General features: G+C 39.4%; 1 protein-coding gene across 1 annotated transcript in view; it reads right to left on the reverse strand.

Annotated features, from left to right (window-relative positions):
* Nucleotides 1–17592, reverse strand: part of WDR70 (WD repeat domain 70) — a 298120-nt gene that overhangs the window by 7027 nt on the left and 273501 nt on the right. Inside the window, exons 15-17 of the mRNA XM_007095461.3 lie at nt 16647–16726; nt 14530–14646; nt 12106–12268 (exon numbers count right to left, since the gene is read on the reverse strand). Coding sequence (XP_007095523.1) covers nt 12106–12268; nt 14530–14646; nt 16647–16726 — 360 coding nt within the window. The remainder of the gene's footprint in view (nt 1–12105; nt 12269–14529; nt 14647–16646; nt 16727–17592) is intronic.

Raw genomic sequence — 17592 nt, forward strand, 5'->3', positions numbered from 1 at the left:
CTCTTATGAGGGCATTTCTGCAGTGCACTGTTTGTGCGAGAGATTCAAAGTGTCCGCGAGCAGTCCTTTCTCTTCTGACTAAGCTCCAACCTGGGCCTTCTATGCTCCTTTTTTAGTGCTCAGGCCACAGAAGAATCTCAGAATGTTTTCAGCTGCAATGGCAAGTCCACAGGTCACATTCTCATTAATTACAGATATTCTTCTAACATGATTCATTCAAAGCCAGCTCCAGGGTCACAGAATGAGGATGAGGAGAAATCACTCGTAATATTTAGTCATCACTATGTGAGTGGAAACCACAAGCTTTTTTGGCTCAGGGCCCATTGTTTATTATGAAGGAAAACCTCAAAGCCAAAGTCAATTATAGCCATGACTTGACAATCTGACACACTTGTTAACCCTGTTAGAATGAATACGGTCCAGATGAACTGTGACCCAGTCATCACAATTGCAGAATTATTAAGATTAAATAAAGGGCCTGACCAAAAGATTCCACTTGAAATGGTCCCTTCTTTCTGGTGAAGAGCTAATCAAAGATAATTTTTTAATATTCGGGATGCATAAGAAGATGAGATGCAACATGATGTTACTAGAGAAAGAATGTTCTATTTTCTTCACAAACGGAACACATAATATTTTGGAAACTACATAAACATATCTCAGACTCATCAAATAGGGCACACGAACTCATAATGCTGGGTGTGTGAGTTCAAAGACGAGTGAGGGTGGAAAAAGGGACAAATGTGAAGCCTGTGGCAACTAGAAACAGAAAGAAAGTGAGGAAAGGAAAACAGAAAGAGCCTTCTAAAATCACCACCACCTGCCTTATCACTAAATCGTTAAACAAGTCAGAAGGATAAAATCTTTGAAGAGTACGCAGGCCTGGGGCCACCCAGGTGTTAGCAGTACCCTCTCCAGGCTCACATTTGTAGCCAGCGTTACTGCAGCCCTGCTCTCTTCCTTCCCAGAGGGGGAAACAGCCTCAGCGAGTTGTAAGTAAAGCACAGAGGGAGCACAACACCTCAGAACTTCTGATTCTTAGTCTCGTGTTCGGCTATGCCATGCTGGCTCACACGATAGTCTTTTCAGCTTCCCTATTGCTCAATTTTTTAAATAATTACTGGTTGCTTTGTGATGAGAAGCAGTACACTATAGTTGTCAAAAGCAGAAGCCTGACTCTGAAGCCAGACTTCTGCATTCAACTCCCAATTCTGCCACCTGCTACCTGTGTGGCTTTGTTCAAGTTATAAGCCTCAATTTCCTCATCTATAACATGGGAACAATGATACCACCTACTTCATAGGGATGTTGTGGAGATTAAATGAATATATACAAAGTTCTTAAACAAGGCTGGCATGGTGTAAGTATAATAAATATGTCATTATTATTACACCCTTTGCTTTGGCTATCAGGTGTTCCTCACCTCATATAAAAAGTATGTTTTCGGGGCGCCTGGGTGGCTCGGTTGGCTGAGTGTCCAACTTCGGCTCAGGTCATGATCTTGCGGTCTGTGAGTTAGAGCCCCACGTCAGGCTCTGTGCTGACAGCTCAGAGCCTGGAGCCTGCTTTGGATTCTGTGTCTCCCTCTCTCTCTGCCCCTCCCCTGTTCACGCTCTGTCTCTCCCTCTCTCTCAAAAGTTAAACATTAAAATTAAAAAAAAAAAAAAAGTATGTTTTCAAAAAGTTGTATGTAGAATATATTTGGTAAAATAATTTATATATTAAATACACCACAGCGGCTTGCTATTTAAAAAAACACTGGGGGAAATTATTTGGTTATGTAAGTAATCTGTCTTCAGTATAAACCTGTATAATTAGAATAATCTACTCTGTACATTTGAATTTTCTAAGGGTGAATCATTTGTGGTTTATTTTAAATAATTACTTTTGTATTATTACTGAACTTTAGTGTGCAAAATAATCACCTGAGAAACTTCTTAAGATGCAGATTTCCAGTCCCAAGCCCACAAAGTCTAACTGAGTTGGTCTGAGGTGCAGTCTAGAAACCTGTACCTTTAACCCCCTACCCCCACCCTTGACTCTGACACAAGGCAGTCTACAAAACCACTTTGAGAAATGCTGGCCTCTATATAGGAATATGGTGGACAGGGATGATCAGTTACCTAAATATAACTCAGGAAAAAAGTTACATTTTCTTCTGTGGGTTTATGTCTCTTCCTGACACAAATAATATATAAACCTTTACTCACTTAAGGAACAACCTCTTCAGGGGTGCCTGGGTGGCTCAGTCGGTTAAGCGTCCGACTTCGGCTCAGGTCATGATCTCGTGGTTTGTGAGCTCAAGCCCCATGTCGGGTTCTGTGCGGATAGCTCAGAGCCTGGAGCCTGCTTCAGATTCTGTGTCTCTCCATCTCTCGGCCCCTCCCCTGCTCATGCTCTGTGTCTCTCTGTCTCTCAATAATAAATAAACGTTAAAAAAAAAAAAAAGAACCTGTTTAAATATTGCCTACTGATTTAACATGACTTTAAATGGATCCTTTATGGATGGGAATGATATTTTAATATGCACACATATTCATGTATCCCATATCTGACAAGACATGCACGTTGAAGATTCAATCTACCGAACCAGCAATAATGGCAGCTTCTCTGGCAAGAAAAGTGACCATGGCTGACAGAGCTGTCAGGCTGGCAGGCTACTGGCCAGGGTCCAGGCTCCCACGCACGTCCATCCCCGTCTGATGTGTAAGCTAATAGCATTCTGGATCTATATCCTACCCACTCTCCAGCCAGCTCCTCCCCCCTCTCTCCAGCCACTTCTTTTAACAAGAAACTGTAATTGAATCTGACCATGTGTGGCTGAACAAGAGGCCTCTGTGATCCTGCTGTGTTTTAAAACTTCCATGGCTATTACATTGCTGGTGCCAGGAACGAAATGCAAATACTCAACCAATAAAGGTGAAGTGTTCAAAGACTCTTTGTGATCACCACTGGAGAACAAAGGTATGTATATGCCTTGTTCATGTGCAAGCCAGGAGATTTAGGTAATGTCTAATTGTGCTCTTCTGTGATAAAGGGAAATACAGTAAATCTTCATTTCATCACTGACAGAAGTCAATTGCAGCGAAGAAAAACAACCAGACACACATTCTCAATTACAGTGACCTTTACGAAAAGATCCTTTTAAATATTAGCTTCCCTTCGAACACTTTGCCACTTGGCAGTAAACAGTATACTCTAGCAGGTGAACACAGGAGAAATAGCACTGCAATTCTGGCTAACGAATCACATGCCACAGACAGTGCCATGAACTTAGTTAGCATGCAATAAATGGAAGGTGACAAAATTGGGTGGAAGGAAGGAGATGGGAGCAAAACACAACAGCAGAAGGGTATATATCAAGAGAGAGCACAGTCCTCTGAAAAGCTCATGAGATTAGGGATAGAGAGAGCTGAAGTGCGGCTCCAGCTACAATCACTCTCGACTGCAAGCTTCAGTCTCCTCACATGTAGTGTAAAAGACATGACCTGTTCTCCCCACTTTACAGAGCTAATATTTAAACTAGCACATTATTCAACTGTAAATATAACTAAGTCACCTACAATGCAGGAAAGTATCATTTGTTAACCGGTCACCAAAAAACAAAAAGAACTTCTGCTTCAATTAATTCTATTTAAAACTAAAAATCTGGATGAATGATTTCCCAAGAAAATACTAATTACTGAGCAGACTCAGAAGAGTAGGAAAATCCCAATAGAGTATTTATCATGAGGGGATGGAAAAGAAAGCGAAAAATTAAGAAATTACTACTTAACCTCTCCTCCACAAAAGCACCAGGTTTTAACACTTTCACAGGTGAATTTTATCAACTCTTTACAGAGTAGATAGATTTAATGGTATTCAAAACAGTCTGAGAGTATACATAGAAAAAGCATACAAAATTTTTATGAACCCAGTTTGACACGTGACAAAGAACAAACATTAACTATGTTAGGGTCATACCAAAGAAACAAGGATAATTCAATATGAGGAAATTCAGTAATATAGTTCATTGTATTTCTTGATCAAAGTATAAAAGTCATATGATCACTTCCACAGAAATATAATAAACAAATCCAATAAAATTCAGCATCTCTTTCAGATAAACATACCTCTGGTCTTTGTATGGTGTTTTCTTTGCATGGGATGCTCTTCCCTTGGATATCTACATGGCTTACTCCCTCATTTCATTTAAGTCAAAAATCACTTAGCAGAGGTTTTACCCCAATCACCATAGCTAAAATATAGCACCCTTTTTGCTACATCCTCTTATCTCTATTTTAGTTTTATTCTTTGCACTAACTACCATCTAAAATTTATGGATTTATTTAGTGTCTGTCTCTGCCTACTTGAATATAAGTTCCATAAAAATTACTGTATCCCCATAACCTAGAACAGTACCTGACATATTATAGGTGTTCAATAAATCTTTATTGAATAAATAAATGGAAGAGAAAGATATGGATTCATCCTTAATGTCTTGCATGTGTGAGTTTTCAAAAGTTATGCTTCATGGAGATGTATCGTTAAATTGAACAATATGAAATTGCCAATATTTGACTTTTTTTCACCTACAAAAAGGCCAATTAGGTATTTTAACCTAATAGAGTCACTCCTGTTAAAGTTAAAGAAAAAGATGTGTGCAACCATGATATTATTTAATATTGTTCTGGCACTATTAGTCAATACAATTAGATAACTTAAATTGGGAAACATCTATTCATAATAAAAACTCTCAACCAAGTAGGGTTAGAGAGAATATACCTCAACATTATAAAGGCCATATATGAAAACCCACAGCTAACATCACACTCAGTGATGAAAACTGAGAACCTTCTAAGATCAGGAATAAGACAAGGATGTCTACTCTTGCCACTTTTTTTTTTTTTTTTTACGTTTTTTATTTTTGAGACAGAGAGAGACAGAGCATGAACAGGGGAGGGGCAGAGAGAGAGGGAGACACAGAATCTGAAACAGGCTCCAGGCTCTGAGCTGTCAGCACAGAGCCCGACACGGGGGCTGTGAGATCATGACCTGAGCCGAAGTCGGACGCTTAACCGACCAAGCCACCCAGGCGCCCCCACTCTTGCCACTTTTATCCAACGTAATACTAAAGTCCAAGCCACAACAATCAGACGAGAAAAAGAAATGAGGCATCCATTGTGGTAAAGAAGAAGTTAAACCACCACCATTAGCAGATGACATTATACTACACATAAAAAATCCTAAAGACTCCACCAAAAACATATTAGAAGTAATAAATGAATTCAGTAAAGTTGCAGTACACAAAATTAATCCCCAGAAGTTGTTAGTGTTTCTATACACAAATAAAGAAAGTGCCAGAAAGAGAAATTAAGAAAATAACACTTACAATCGCACCAAAAAGAATAATATACCTAGAAATAAACTTAACCAAAGAGGTGAAAGAATGTACTCTGAAAACTATAAAACAATGATGAAAGAAATTGAAGATGACACAAACAAATGGAAAGATATTCCATGCTCATGGATTGGAAGAACAAACATTATTAAAATGTCCATATTACCCAAAGCAATCTACAAATACAATGTAATCCCTATCAAAATACCAACAATATTTTCTACAAATCTAGAGCAAATTATCTCAAAATTTGTATGGAACCACAAAGACCCCGAATATCCAAAGCAATCCTGAGAAAAAAGAACAAAGATAGAGGTATCAGAACACCAGATCTTAAGATATACCACAAAGCTGTAGTAATCAAAACACCATGGCACTGGCACAAAAATAGACATAGTTCAATGGAACAGACTAGAGAGCCCAGAAATAAACACACATTTCAATGCTCAATTAATCTATAGCAAATGAGGCAAGAATACACAGTGGGGAAAAGACAGTGTCTTCAACAAATGGTGTTGGAAAAACTGGATAGCTACAGGCAAAAAAATGAAATTGGACCACTTTCTTCACACCATACACACACACACACACACACACACACACACACACACACACACACACACCCTCAAAATGGATTAAAGCCCTAAATGTGAGACCCAAAACCACAAAAATCCTAGAAGAGAGCACTGGCAATAATTTCTGTGACATCAGTTGTAACATTTTTCTAGATATGTCTCCTAAGGCAAGAGAACAAAAGCAAAAATAAACATGTGGGACTCCATCAAAATAAAATGCTTCTACACAGCAAAGGAAACCATCAACAAAACTAAATGACAACCTACCAAATAGAAGATATTTGCAAATGACCTATCCAATAAGGGGTTAATATTCAAAATATATAAAAAGGAGTCATAAATTCAGCAGAAGAAAAGATTCTTTTTACAATGGCATAAAAATGTGAAAGATTTAAAGAAAACTTAAAAATACTACTGAGAGGTAAAGAGATGTGACTAAATAGAAAGACATACCCTGCTCTTGGTTTAAAAGAACCAATATTGTAGGGGCGCCTGGGTGGCTCAGTCAGTTGACCGACTGACTTCAGCTCAGGTCATGATCTCTCAGTCTGTGAGTTCGAGTCCCGCGTCGGGCTCTGTGCTGACAGCTCAGAGCCTGGAGCCTGCTTCAGATTCTGTGTCTCCCTCTCACTCTGCCCCTCCCCCACTCTTGCTCTGTCTCTCGGTCTCAGAAATAAACATTAAAAAAAAAATTAAAAAAAAAAAGAACCAATATTGTAAAACTCTATCTAAATTAATATATAATATAACTCAATTCCAGTAAAAATATTACCAAGAATTGAGGTGGGGGGAGGTGTTTCCTAGATAACTTAAAGTCATGGACACCTATAAAAATAGAAAATTTTTACTAAGAAGAATAATGAGAAGAATAATGTAGGAAGGCCTACAACAATGAAAAGTTTGGTGCTGCTACTTGAACAGACTAATTAATAGAACAGAAGAGAGAGCCCATAAATTGGCTAAAATTCATATGTAAGTGCAGTGTGTGTAACGATGTGATTTCAATTCAATGAGGAAAACTAGATCATCCAACTAAAAAGTGTTACAGCAACTGGCTAACCAAGAGGAAAAAAATTAAACTGGAGCTCTGCTGTTGTAGGCTGGAAAAATAGTCCCTCCCAAAATACCCACCTTAAATCCCTGGGAGCTGTGAATATTACCTTATTTGGAAAAAAAGGTCTTTGCAGATGTGATTAAGGACTTTAAGATGAGGAGATGGTCCTGGATCATCTTGGGTGGGCCCCAAATGACATCAGAGGTATCCTTGTAAGACAGAAGAGGCAACCAACACAAAGCACAAGGCATTGCCAAGATGGAGAAGAGACTGGCGCAATGTGGCTACAAGCCCAGCTAGCAGGCAGCCTCCAGAAGCTAGCAGAGGCAGGGAACAAATTTTCCCCTAGAGCCTCTGTATGGAATGCGGCTCTGGTGACACCTTGATTTCACACTTCCGGCCTGCAGAACCGTGAGAGAATTAAGTTCTGTTTTTCAGGCCACCAAGTTTGTGGTAATTTGTTACAGTGGCCACAGTATACAAATATACCTTCCTCACTCCCTTCACTAAAATAATTTCAGGTGAACAGAAATTTAACTCTAAAAAATAATTTTAAAAATGGTATGAAATAGAAAGATGGGAGAATCTGAAGAATTACCTTAGATGGGAAGCCTTCCTAACTAAAACAAAACCCAAGAAGGAAAAAATTCCTAAAGGTGACTACATTAAAATAAATTTGATAGCACACTGTTCCAAATAGGTTTGTGTGTGTTTACACACAAAGTAAATTACTGAGGTATCTCTATAAATGTTGAACTAATACTGACTGCTGATTATTGGGTTATATTAACAATGTATAATTTATAGGAGGGTGTCAACTTACTATTGAAGAGAATGAGACACTGAGAAGATACCTTTTAGAACCTACTGGATAGTAAGTCCTTGCTAGAACCAAGGCCAGGGAGCTGGCCTTAGAATTTCCAGGTTATTGTTCTAACTTCTAACAGCTAATTACTTTGATGAAGGATCTAACTTTAATGTTGTATGTAATTTTCATGTCTGAGAGTTTAGGTAATACATGCATATAATGAACAAAACTTTCCAGCAGTGCTAACAGGCAGACTATGGAACTTCGAAGGCCATACACACACACAACCCCATTCCTGTTCCTTTGTTCACTACTTAAAACATACCTACTACCTCCATTTCTTGGCTCTCCTTCCAGAGGGAGTCCAGGTATAGATGAACAGATATGTATATAGATACATCCACTGCTTAAAAACATTAGGTAGACATCATGTTTTATAATCTGGTTTCTGTTTTTGCTTGTAGGTTGGTTTTGTACTTAGGAGATTAGGCCACATCCATCCACATATATATCTAGCCCATTCTTTATACTTTCTTGATATCTTTCATTGTATGGATAGGCTATACTTTTCTAAAACAATACCCCATTGAAGGACATTTACATTGTTTTCAGTCTTTTGCTTTCCTACACAATACTGAGCTTAATATCTTTGGACATACATATTTGCCCACTTGTGCAAAACCTCCTGAAATACAATTGCCAAGTCAAAGGGTATGTGCATTTTAAATTTGTATAGATAGTGCCAAATTTTTCTCCAAATGATGCTCACTATGTTTAGCAAATTTTAAAACATGGCTCTATTTATTCCTCTCTCCTCAGTTAATTTTTTTGTATGTTTCTAAACAAGTTTCTTTAAGTATAAAAAAAAAAAACCCTAATAGTAATAGAAAATAATGACCCCATTAAAAACCGAGTGTCAACAGAGGCACAATCTACAAGCTTATCTGACTGCCAATGATGCGTTGACATACATTAGCTTATACACATACAAATTCTACACAAAAGGCAGCTAAGTGTGCACTATTTAGTTGGCCAGCCTTGATATGACCCTCTTAGCTGCTGTAATATTATCCAACTAATGGTTCAGAGATGTTCCATCTGTACTGTATGGTTATTAGTACACACTGTGAACCACCACCACTGACATGCCACGGTGAAGTCTGTTCTGCTACAACATGTACAGCAGAGGATGGAGTGCTCCCCCCCCCCACACCCCCAAAGGCCCTCAAATCTCTTTAGCATTTTTGTGTGGGGTGCTTTCACTCACAACAGCAGCACCTATCTGTCTTTGTCAGAGGGCTATCAGCAGGTTGCTAAAGCCCTGGAAAGCTGGAAGTACATGGGAATGTCTCCCCCCAACCCCACCTGCAGCCATTAGCAATAACCAATAGATACTGGGGTATAAATACTCCAGTTACCATGCCTCTGACCAGGGTCTCCAGGGTTACCCTGCAGAGCGAGCCAAAGTGACCCCTTGATACTGCGCTTGATACTCCCTTACTTGGTTTCATTACAGTTCTCCACTCTCCTCCTGGTTTTCTCTATGGACGCTTCCTAATAAATCACCTTTATATGAATCTTTTTCTCAGGTCTGCTTCTAAGAAACCCAAGCTATTGCTTCTTTTGGCTAAGATCAAGTGTAGTATCTGTTCTTATCAGTTTAAGAAATCCAAGCTAAAACAATGTGTTTTTTCTTTTATGCAAAGTAGCTCATAATGATTAGCAGATAGGGAACTTATATTGCTATAACACGTACACTGATTTGGTTTATAAGTGACTTTTTTCCAGCACGGTAATGTTTTGAAAAGTGATCAGTGTCCAGCTTTCTCATAATTTAAGAGAAAACTTTAATATTATACAAAGACACCAAGAAAAAAACCTGACTATACCTCCAGCAATACAAAAAATACATATGACCAAGTTTATTTAATGTAGCTCTGTTAGAAATTGCAAAATACTGGAACACCCTAAATACCCACTCATAGGAGATAGCTGAATAAACTATGTGCCTCCCTACACTGGAGCACTATGCAGCTGTGGAAAAATGAGAAGGAGCTCTGGGAACCGATGTAGAGTGATCTCCAGGGCATAATCCTAAGTGAAAAATAGCAGAGCCCAAAAGGGTATTTATATTATGCTACCCTTCATGTGAGAAAGGAGAGGGTGTAAGAAAATACTCACAAATCTGTTCATTTGTGCAAGAGACCTACAGGAAAGATAGGGCAGAAACTAAAGAGATTAATTACCTGCAGAGGTGGGTGGGGAAGAGACTGAGTGAGGCAGGCTATGGGCAAGAAAAACAAAGATGAACTGTGGCACATCTTGTGGTATCAGAAAGTAAGGAAGTGCTCAAAAAAACACAGGGATCTGTCAAAAGAGGACAGGAGTTACTCTGAAGGAGATTCTTTTAGCCAAAGTTGGAACAATTTGAGCAAAAACCTAAATAATGATAGTACTGAATTTTAACCCATAAAGTATTTTGAAGTCCACATTGATATAAAAAATACTTGAAAAATAAGTAAATGTGGGAGAAGGGACAATTCTTCCTTTTAGTAGAATTCCAATTAATAAATGTGGAAGAAACAGGGAAATAGAAAATCACCATTAGGCAAACACCACAGTAACAACTACTGCAGGCAAATCTACCCACGGATAATAAAATTAGAGAGCCAAAGTTTAAAGAGGGGCAGGATTTTCAGAGCTGTAAAATATCACCCCCAAATAATTTATTAACTCAAAATAATGACAGTCACTTACAGTGGAGAAACTTGGCAGACGTCACCTTAACCAGGTGACCAAGGTCAACCTCACCACCAATAAGACATACTGACATGACATTCTTGATATCATGAACCCAAAGGGATACAACATCAGCCCTGTATTATGTTTGCCTAAAATACACAGTTTCATTCCAATTGTGTGAAATATCAGACAAATCTAAACTGAGAGACAAAATGTACAAAATAACAGACCAGTGTTCACCAAAAGTGTCAAGGTCATGAAAGACAAGAAAGATTGAGAAACCGTAAAGACTGGATGAGACTAGGGGCACCTGGGTGGCTCAGCTGGTTAAGCATCTGACTTTTGAAATCGGCTCGGAGTCTGATCTTGCGGTTTATGAGATGGAGCCCCGCGTCAGGCTCTGGGCTGACAGTGTGGAACCTCCTCGGGATTCTCTCTGTCCCTCCCTCTCTGCCCCTCTACCCAACTCTCTCAAAACAAATAAATAAACTTTAGGAAAAAAAAAAGACTGGATGAGACTAGGGAGAAACAACTAAATGTAATATGGTGATATGGGACCCCTGACAGGATCCCTAGAGAGAGAAAGAATATCAGTGGATAAACTGGGGAAAATCAAGTAAGGTCTGTTGCTTCATCAATAATATTGTACCAATATTAATTTTTCTAGCATTGCTAAATAGTTGTACTGTGGTTATGTAAGGTGTTAACATTAGGGTAAGTTGGGTGAAGGGTGTACATGAGCTCTTTGCAATTTTTCTGTAAGTCTAAAATTAGTTTAAAATGAAAAATTAAGAACCCAAAATTCTACAATACTACCTTTCTTTTGTGTAAATTTATCTGTTTTAGTGGCTTTAAGAAACACTACAAGTTCATCCATGTTGAGCTATTTCAGGGAATCTGAGCAGGCAGGCTCTACTCTGTCTATGTACGTGTTATGTACATAGTTCTGCAAATAAAAGAAGTCCTTAATGACAGACCTACAGACTGCTCCCCTTCATTTGCTTTTAACTCTCTTCAACTAAGATAATGCATATAGTGATTTTCCTTTTTTCAGTCATAGATAGAATGGGCTTCATACAATGGGTTTCCACTGGGCTAAAACTCTGATGAAACTGACCTACTTTAAAAATTCACCATTTTAGGGGCGTCTGGGTGGCTCAGTTGGCTAAGTGTCTGACTTTGGCTCAGGTCATGATCTCACAGTTCATGGGTTCAAGCCCCATGTCAGGCTCTGTGCTGACAGCTTGGAGCCTGGAGCCTGATTCAGATACTGTGTCTTCCTCTCTTTCTGTTCCTCCCCCACTTGCACTCCGCCTCTCTCTCTCTCTCAAAAATAAATAAAGATTAATTTTTTTTTTTTTTTACCATTTTAAGAGTCCTAAGATACAAACAAATGCCTAGGTTCAGGACTATGAGTACCTGGCTTATTTTTCATGCTCAAGAATAGAACAAGAAATGGAGAGTTAGAACCTCAAAGCAGCCATTGTTACATTCTTTCCTATTCATTAAACATAATAATTTTTATTTTAAAGGGTTGTTTTCTTACTTAGAATATGCTGGAGAAACCCAATATGGGTTGTCTTCGGCTGCTTTAGCATGCCGCAAAATGGCTTCCCGGGGATTGCTGTCATCAGTTTTGTCCAAAGCAATGTTCTTCACAATGTATGATGACAGAGTGCCCCCATGGGTTCCAACCCGGCCACCACGACCTGTTTCAAAGGAAAAAAAACCAATCAGATAATGGAATGAGCATGACAGTATATATGTATACCTTGTATACACTGTACTTATCTGAAAAGGCTGAGAATCCTTCAGTCCTGGCTTCCAAGGTGGCTAGTTACATGAGTAACAGAGTGAGGCCAGAACTTCACATTTACCCGATTTTTGGCATCCCCTATGGAATCAAGGTTTGGAGCACTCTGGGGCTTCTTCAGACCTTGGTTTGAGGTGCACAGATCTCAAGAATACTTCAGTATCATCCTTTCAGCTTTCACAACCAAAGTAGGAAATCACCAAACCTTAACTTTCCCATAACATTTTTAAATAGAAAGAGATGTTTTTTTGATGTGTTTTAGCTGTTTAACTTACATAGTGATACTAATGCAGCAGGAATTACAAATACTTTGCCATGAATATGCCTTAAAAACATTCCTCAGGCATGAACATTTGAAATTCAATTAATAAAAATAACCAATATTTGTTAGACACTATTTTTGCCTTAAACAAACACATCTTAGGGCTTGCCATCTCCCAGGTACCTTGTAGGAGAGAAAACAAGTAAGTTGAATACATTGATTCACATTATTTTATGGTGCTGGAACTGCTCCAGTAGACAGAAAGCTCTGTAAGGGCAGGGATTTGTTAAGATCTGCTAGATCCTTAACAGCTAGCCTGGTGCCTGGTACGCAAAAACGTATGACATTTTAGGAAAAATTAAAAAACAAAACAAAACAAAAACGCATGAAGAGCCAAACTGTGCTAAAAAATTAATTCTATAAATCAAAATAAGAGACTAAATAAGGCAGGAAAGAATTCATTGGGAAAGGATTTATGTGGCCAGTAACTATTATGGTACTTAGAGGAAGGAGAGAGCTCTTCAGGCTGAGGTGGTTGGGGAGGTCTTTGGGAAGAGATAGATCCAATTTGCGAAAGCTCAGAAGGCAGAGGTCACTTTGAGTGAGCAGAATGGCTTAAGTACAAAAGTATAGAAAGAGGACAATTCAATCAATGGGCATTTGCAGGAAGAAATGAACCAACAGTCAGTCATATCAGAAGATCAGAGTAGGAGAGAAGTGAGGTGGAATGCTCAAAAGTGAGTTTGAGTACACTAAGGAGAACCTTGATTCTCTGAAAATGCAAATGGAAGTGGGAAGCTTATGAAATTTGGGGGCAGTAGCAACATGAAAGCCAGAGGAGTTGGGGCACTGGGGTGGCTCAGTTGGTTAAGCACCTGGCTTTGGTTCAGGTCATGATCTCATGGTTTCATGAGTTCAAGCCCTGCATCAGGCTCTACGCTGACAGCTCACGCTGTCTCTGTCTCTCTCAAAATAAATAAACTTAAAAAAAATTTTTTAAAAAGAAAAAAAAGAAATCCAGAGAAATTGTAAATAAAAGCTGTGTATAAGATGGATGGAGGCAGGGTGGGGAGCAGAGAGAGAGACTGACTTGAGATAAGATGCCTAGTTAGAAGGGCTTTTCAATAATCCATGTAAGAATATTATTTGGGAACTTTGATTAGAATGGTGGCAGGGAAAATGAAAACAAAAAAAAGTTAAGATAGAGATGTGAAATGTTTCCAAAGCTGAAGGTGCAGGCCAAACAGATGTAGGCCCACAGCTGAGGTTCAAGATGAATGAACAAGTTAAAAGCTATATATAGGCTTAGGAGCCTAAGACAAGGGAAACCACACAAGCGATAGCTAGTAAAATGGGATTCCAGTAGAGGTATGTGTTCATGATAGCCAATGCTGTCTTGCTTTCTTCTGGTACCTATTTTCGTAAAAACTCTAAGGACCTTTATTCATCTTGTAGGGGAATGGGCAGCTCCATTATATCAACAAAGAACTCAATGATTGTAACTTTTTGCCTTGTGTGAAACCTAATCCAGTCTGGATTCTAGTTAAAGTACCCAAATGTTGTATATGAAGCCAATATTGAGAGCAGTGGTTTTATCACCAGGTTCTAGGAGCCCCAAAGTACTACCAAGGTCACCTAAAAGAGCTCAAGTTAGACAGCAAGCAGAGAGGGCTCTAGGCTTCCTCTCCATTTTTATCAGTCTTATGCATCAGGATTCTGCATCAGATATTTAAACAAAAAGTTGCTAAAAAGAAAATGTCTAAAAACCACCATGTAGTAAAATCTCTCTGAAGACAAAGCAGCATCCAGGCAGAAAGCATCTTTCCAATTCTATACCAGTGACCCCACCCGGCCCCTCACCCCCCTCTGCAGATCACAGGTTAGACCACAGTCACCTGGGCCCGCTACAGGAGGTTCAGGTTTATGAGACTTCAGGGGATCCAGTCTGTCCTTCTCCAGCTGTTTCCTTGTACTCCGTTGGCGGGGCTCACGGAACATAGGCAAGGCATGAGCTACGAGAAGTCACAATTGAAAAATTTTATTATAATAATAACCCTTCCATCCCAAAACATAGCTGAAGCATGACTAACTAAAAGATGACATGGAAGTCATAATGACAGCCTTCATCTAATAATAAAAGACAGTCTTACTGTAACCAATTAGCCAATTTTGTTTGAGACCAGACTCATTGTTCACCTCTGCTGGCAACTAACGCCACTCAGGAAATACTGTCAAACACTGTCACGGAGACACCAGTGAGGCTCCCCATCTTCCAAGCCACGGGTAGCAGTTAAACTTAATTTCTGTGGTTTTGAAAAGAAACACTTAATGGGACTGCTTATTTTTTCTTGTAGGACCCAAATGTGAATAATGCCAACAGCTTGCCTGTCAGCCCTGAAGTTTCCTTAGATGCCTCATAAACACTGGAATCACTTCACACGTTTCTGAAATGTGACCACCTCTCAGGAGGAGTTGACAACACTGAGTAACCGGAAGGGAGGAGCACTTAGCCCACTAAGTGGGATAAAGGTTGCCTTGAATGCATGGAGGTGCCTGAATCTCCTGGCATGGTGACTTGATGGGGACTTTTCCCTACTTCTATATGGTGGACAAAACAAAAGAATAAGAATCCAAGTAGGATTTGTCCCATTGCTATTGGTTGCTCACTCAATGTCAGAATTAAATTTCATAATATAAAACAGTATATAAATGTAAAAGGGTAACAGTGATATTCTGTGGGACAGCAAGAGGGTTATTGGGGGAAAAGTTAAGTAATGATCTTTTTCTTGACCAAAAAATATGCCAGAATTATTTCTTTGGATCCTTACATGCTGAGTGAAACCTCTTTTAAAATAGAAAAAAATTTTTCCACAGGAGTGGGGAAGAGAAGGTAATGGGTTAATAGAGGTTCAAAGGGAATTTATAATATGAATGACAGAAATGTCTAAAATACCTAAAAAATTCTTCTAGTATCCCCCTACCCCTACCACCAGCTGGGGTCAGGACCATCTCCCTCACCAGTAAAACATGCCTGCCTTGAGTCAGGGGAGCTGAGAAACACAGCCACCAGTCACTCTGTTGGGCAACACGACACAACAGTATTTTTAGGAGGGGGAAAAATAGCTTTTCACTTCAAACGACTGGAGGAATTTAAGTAGGCCGCGTGTAATTACATGAGCTAGACTGGTTGTGACACCGACTTTAACACTTCTACTCTTGCAAAAAGTGTCATGGGATCTCCTTACTGATCGTAAGCTCCAAGGGACTTGGTCTTACAGGAGACCCACCACCAGAGAGAAAACCCAGCAGTACAGCGCCCCCTGGGCTTTAGATGGAGACCCCGGTAAAGTCCACAGAGCATCAGCTCATCACAATTGCTACTGCATCCAAGACGTCCTTCCTAGACACTAGTGGTGACAGATCTGAGGCTGTGGCTCTGGGAAAGACAAATCTGTCAGATTAACAAGGTTGTGTGACAAACCGGACAGAAGCTACTTATTCTGGTAAGATTTCTGGTGCCCACAGTAGTTCATTTTGTATCTAAATGTCTCTGGATCTATCACATGGTCACAGAGTCTCAGAGGGAGCTGACGGAGACCCTTTGCCTAGTCTCCTCACTCTCCTGATAACGTTCAGTTGTTCAACATCATACTGCAAGTCAGTAGTAGAACTGGACAAATCCAGGTCTCCTGATTCCAAGGTCAGCACTCTTTCTTGTTTATTCTTAGAACAGATTGTTATTCTTTAAAAGGCTGCTATGGAGTAATGCATTAGGCTCAAATAGGCTTTTCCCTTTTGGGTTGAAAGTTACATGAAATTACCCTGTCTCTGTGATGAGTCACAGAAGCTAAAGCAGTTAGCTGTTACATGACTCGCAGTTCTGTCCACATGATACTTTGTAATATATGCCTGGACTGTGAAAACTTTTTCTGTCTCTAAAGCCATGAGATCAACACCACATTACAGTAGAAGAGAGAGAGAAGACGATGGAGAGACCATGCTAACAACTTACGGGTGATGATGTAGTCCTGGGTTAGAGTCTCGGCTTGTTTCGCCTTCCGCTGGGTTTTAACCACACATAATTTTGCTCCCCTGGGGCGATTAAGAGCACATTATTTTCTTTACTTGGTCTTACAAACAGAAAGTCATGTCAAAAACATTAGATACTTTCAGGAACACACTCTGTGCACACCATCTCGCCATGTCCTTGACTTTCTAAGGGATGGCAAAAGATGGGGCCTTGGTGATAGGGGATTAAATTTATGGGAAAGCAAGTCTGTCAATCAGTGGTTACCACTGAGGGAAAGGATTGGAGAGGTAATCAGGCAACAGAACACTAGTTTAAAAAATCTATAGAAATAACCCAAAGATGTAAGCTAAAGAGATACAAGTAAAATTAACCAGTCTTTTCACCCTGAAGGTCGCACGGTTCAAATATTAGTTTATGTCTCATATGAAAGCAACCTGGGTGGTCTACACCCCAAGTGGCATTCGTCCACATCTCTAATGTAAGAGTACGAGTGTCTGGAACTGAGTTGGCTTGGCAGTGTTGTCACGGGGCTACTGCCCAAGAATGTGTGGGGTTAACCAAAAGTTTGATTAGGACATTTCACTTCTTCTTTAGCAATAATGAGCTATCCCTCTCAGGAAGCAAATACAAATAAAAAAATTTCTTAAAGATTCCACACATAGAAGCTTCCAAATGGGTGCTATCAAATGGGGCTCATCATTTTCTCAAATGAAACAGACTCTCTCTCTCATTCTAATTACATTAGCATTTTCAATTCCTTTATTAAAAAACAAACAAAATCCTGTTTGTTCTTAAACACAATAAAAACTTTATTTTACAGGGCAAGAGTTCCAATGCTAGTGCACAAAGTTCCAAGGGAAGACCGACTGCTTCTATTTCTACCCAAACAAATTACAGCAATGAATATTCATTAACAGAGGATGAGTTT

This window comes from Panthera tigris, chromosome A1 (assembly GCF_018350195.1).
Source record: "Panthera tigris isolate Pti1 chromosome A1, P.tigris_Pti1_mat1.1, whole genome shotgun sequence".
Taxonomy (NCBI): Eukaryota; Metazoa; Chordata; class Mammalia; order Carnivora; family Felidae; genus Panthera; species Panthera tigris.